This window comes from Lygodium microphyllum, chromosome 25 (assembly GCF_053477565.2).
Source record: "Lygodium microphyllum isolate KBCC chromosome 25, Lygodium_microphyllum_v1.1.10, whole genome shotgun sequence".
Taxonomy (NCBI): Eukaryota; Viridiplantae; Streptophyta; class Polypodiopsida; order Schizaeales; family Lygodiaceae; genus Lygodium; species Lygodium microphyllum.
The window spans coordinates 94,425,380-94,430,063 of record NC_141159.1 but is presented as its reverse complement, the minus strand read 5'-3'; the positions used below and the strand labels follow the sequence as shown (position 1 = coordinate 94,430,063).

Below are 4,684 nucleotides of genomic sequence, written 5' to 3'. Positions count from 1 at the left end.
AGAGAGAGAGAGAGAGAGAGAACCTAGGACCAATTTAGAGGGCACAAAGTTGAGGCTAATTAAAATAAGTTCATCAGTTATAGACAAAGATAGTGGGCCCCACTCTTGAATGTTTCTAGCTATGTTTTACAATTTAATCTAGATTTTGTGTGTGCATGTGCATGTTTTTGTCTCAACTTAAGAAAGAGAAGTTGCAAGATAGCTTAAATTATATTGAGTAGAATGTTTGTGTTCAATGTTAGATTTAGAAGCTCTACAAAATCTGAACCTCGATGCAAAGTGGGGAACACCGACACAAAGCGCATGCAACCTCTAGGCTCGGAGCGCCTAGTCTTTCTTATCGAATCTAAGTCACTTGCCTTCAATTGCACCTAGCTAGGCATGTGATGCCTCCGTCTAAGAAGTTCATGATGTTAGTGTAACTCGCAATGTGAGAATTATAGTGGGAATTTGTCCAAAAACTTATGGGGATATAAGGAGTAGGACCAATTCTTAGCATGATGATTATTGTCCTTAGGTAGGCTATGGGCGGCAGTGCTGGTGTGATTTCTGATACTACTACTTTCTATACAGATCAGCACCATGCTGCCTGCCTGAGGAGGGATGGGAGCCTCATCCCTGGGAGCTCTAACTCTCAGAAGCTGGCTCTCTTGCACATCGTTGAACCCCCTCACAATAACAGGCCACAGCCATTGCCACAGCAGCAGCAGCAACACCAATATCAGATTGAATCTCAATATGGGGAAGAACATCAACCCCAAGCACAGGAGAATCACATCCCTGACATCACCCGACTCGCCACTGCCCTCCAGCAAGGCCTCTCCCTGCCCCAGGGTCGAATCATCCATGGACGTGTCATCGCTGCTGGCTTGGACAGCTGCCTTTGTCTCGGCAACCCGCTCATCAATCTGTTCCGCAAGGCTGGTGCCATTTCTGACTCGCGCAGCGTGTTCGAGAAAATTCACAGGCCTGATGTGGTTTCATGGACCTCCATCATTTCTGCTTACTCTCAGCATGGCCAGAGCAGAGAGGCTCTCGAACTGTTCAAGCGGATGCGGATGGAAGGATTAGAGGGTAATATTGTCACTTTGGTCACTCTCTTGGGTGCCTGCTCAGGCATCGGAGCGTTGCCAGAGGGCAGGATCATCCATGGACAGATAATATATAATCGTTTTGAGAACTGTAAACAAGTTGCAAATGCCCTTATCTCCATGTATGGGAAGTGTGGGGACTTGGATGCTGCCCAACATGTGCTTGAGGAGATGTATTCGCCAAACATAGTCTCGTATACAGCCATGGTTTCGGCGTATGTACAGTGGAATCGCCTGTATGATGCCCTTCATCTCTTCAAACAGCTGCAGCAGCAAGGCGTGAAAGCCAACAGGGTCATGTTGGTCGAAGTCCTTCGAGCATGTGCCAATGCAGCTGCTCTCAGTGAGGGTAAGGAAATTCATAAGTATATCATTGATCAAAGAATGGATTCAGATTTGATGGTTGGAACAGCTCTTATCAACATGTATGGGAAATGTGAGGTCCTAAAAGATGCTTACCAGGTGTTCAGTCAAATGGCATATCGAGATGTGGTTTGTTGGAATGCTATGATCAATGCTTATGCTCAGCATGGTGATGGGGATATGGCTATTCAACTATACCTGAAAATGGAACAGAGTGGAGCTGCAGTTAACAAAAGCACTCTCATCAGCGTTCTTGGGGCATGTGCTAATTCTGCAGCCATGATAGAGGGTATGGCTGTCCATGCTGACATTGTCCACTGGGGATTTGAATCTGACATTGTTGTTGAATCAGCACTTGTTCATATGTATGGCAAGTGTGGGGCACTAAAGGAAGCGTCTGCAATCTTTGACCATATGCAAAAGCATAACCTAGTCACTTGGAATTCAATCATTGCTGCATATGTGCGGTATGGGCTCATCAGGGAGGCTTTCAAATTGTTTAGGCAAATGGAGAAGGAGCATGTAAAGCCGGATGCAGTAACCTTTGTCAACATACTATGCGCATGTAGTTATGGAAGCCTTGTAGACAAGGGGTGCATGTTCTTTGTTTATATGGTCAAGAAGTACAGGTTAACACCAGTGCTTGAGCATTATTGCTGCATGGTTGACCTTCTTGGAAGAGCTGGAAAACTAGAAGAGGCTGAGGATCTCTGCTATACCATTCCCATACGACCTGATGCAGCCATATGGAGGGCTCTGCGGAATGCATGTCGGTTACATCATGATGTCAAAATTGGGGAAGGCAATACTGAATACTCATTCAAATCAAGTTCTCACACTTAACGCACTGTAGATGTTAATGTTGCATGTCTATGCTTCAGCTGGTGTAGGGAGGTCCATGGCAACTGAAAGGAACTTAAGGACTCAATAAACAAAAGAAACATGTGTGAGGAGGAAAGTGTTGTATACAACACATTGCTTTGGGTAGAAGGCTTTTAAAAAATGAGATCCAGGTCTTAGATCTTGGAATCACTTATTGAAGTATGCAATGAAACTGGAGCCAAAGAAACAGTTTTTGTGCAGAACTTCCTGAAAAGAGCCTGATATTAGGAGGACCCCTAAGATTACAACAGCATTGGATTGACTCATGCTATATATTCAGGTCTCAGCCTTGGTTGTGAGCTTGTAAATTCTCTGTAAGTTGAAATGTAATATTATATGTTCTTCCAAAAGGTGAAACATACTAAGACTTAATCTTGCCAATGTAAGATACAAGTATTGGAAATAATGGCAAGATGGTAAAGCATGTGCACAAGCAACCATAGAGGAGAACAAAAGAGCTAACCGGTTTGCTATCTAAAATAATGAAAAGAATCAAGACAAAATATAATTACACAACCTTAAAATAATACAATCTTGAGGGTAAAACCTCTTAAGGATAGAAAAACGTAGATGGTCCTAAGTGTGTTCACACATCATTACCATGTTATGTGCTACGATTCCCCCTCTAGGAGTGATAACATGGGTTATAATAAGGACCCAATGAATCAATGTTAGTGTGATAAAATGTTTAAATCTGTGTGAAAATCTTTAAACTTATTACATGTAAGGGTCTTTTTCAATAGGTGTGTAAAGTTATCCTATGTAGCTAAATAGATGAAAGGTAGAGCTCGGGTGAAAGTACAAAAGTGGAAGCAAGAGTAAAGCAAGAGCTATGGTGGATGGAGCAAGAAAGCACGAGAGAGACATCATATGTGGGAATTCCAATAGACACAATGTGACTAGTTTTTTTTAATTCAAATGTCATTGAAAGAATAAAGAATGAAGTGATGGTGATTGATATTCACCATTTGTAGTGTATAGGTGTGAGTATTATCAGTGAATGAATATACAGGCGATTAGGTACATGTGTCTTTATCTTTAACAATTTTTCACTTAAAGCAAAATATGTTTTAAGTGAGAAGAGAACAAGAGAAGTGAAAGTACAAATGTATATAAAGTACAACAAGATAAGGAATAGACGTCATCTCATCCTACGTCCATCATCTTTTTAAGAAAGGAAAAACATTTCGTTGAGAGACTTTTAGTGAGTAGATTTGCAAGATTCTTGTCAATCGAAGCTTAACAGACTTGTTTGCTACCACCTCCTTGATAAAGTGACAACACACCTTAATGTGCTTTGTCTTCGCATAGAAGATCGGATTCTTGGCCAACTAAATGGTACTCATAGAATTCGAATGTAATATAGGAATCAAGTTAGTAATACCAAGATCTATGACTAGATGGCCTAACCAGAGAGCCTCCTTGTAAGCCTCAGTGGCTGCAACATACTCTGTATTTGTAGCAGAAAGGGCCATCCATTTCTGCATCTTTGGACAACTAAGAAATAGCACCTCCAACAAGGGTGAAGATATCCATTTTTGCACCTTGGACATCCAAGAAATAGCACCTCTAGCAAAGGTGAAGACATAGCGAGAATGGACTTTCTAGTATTAGCATGTTCCATATAATCAAAGTTAATATATCCCACGAATCTTGTATCCTAGCCACCATAACATATGCACATATTTGTAGTGTCCTAATCCAACTCATCATATGAGCACTTCCAACAATCATCATATCATCCACATAGAGTATCAAAATTATAATGTTACTATCAGGAGTTTTCTTCGTGTATAAACATCATGAAAGTATTGAATTTGTACTACCATTCCCTAGATACCTACTAAAGGCCATAAAGGCTCTTTCTCAACTTGCATACTAGGTATTCTTTACCTTTTTCCTTAAATCCCTTAGACTACTGCATATAAATCTCATCATGCAAATCTCCATGCAAGAAAATTGTCTTGACATCCATCTAATAGAGACCCAGATCAAGTTGTGCTACCAAAGCCAAAACCAAGCGCAGGGTAGTCACCTTGATGATATGATAGAAGACTTCATCGAAGTCAACACTATGCTCTTGCTTAAAACCCTTAGCAACCAATTTGCCCTTATAGGTTGGCTTGGGGCATCTAGGAGTACTCTTTAACTTGTACATCCACTTGCATGGCAAAGTAAGTTTTTCACTAGGTAAAGGAATCAAATTTCACGTATGGTTTTTCTACAGTGAGGCATACTTTGACTGCATGGTCCCCTCTCAAGAGTGACTATTATCTCTACACATGGCCTTATCATAGGTAAGAGGCTCACTAGTATTTGTTACCATAACATAATCTATATAGAGCGCA

At 41.1% G+C, this 4,684-nt stretch overlaps 1 protein-coding gene across 1 annotated transcript; it reads left to right on the top strand.

The window, feature by feature from the left end:
- The first annotated feature begins 490 nt into the window (after nucleotides 1-490).
- On the top strand, nucleotides 491-2,961 carry LOC148014513 (pentatricopeptide repeat-containing protein DOT4, chloroplastic-like). Its single transcript, XM_087667299.1, has one exon. It carries the CDS (start codon nucleotides 525-527, stop codon nucleotides 2,295-2,297), a length of 1,773 nt encoding a protein of 590 aa, XP_087523425.1. The 5' UTR covers nucleotides 491-524; the 3' UTR covers nucleotides 2,298-2,961.
- Nucleotides 2,962-4,684: the final 1,723 nt, after the last annotated feature.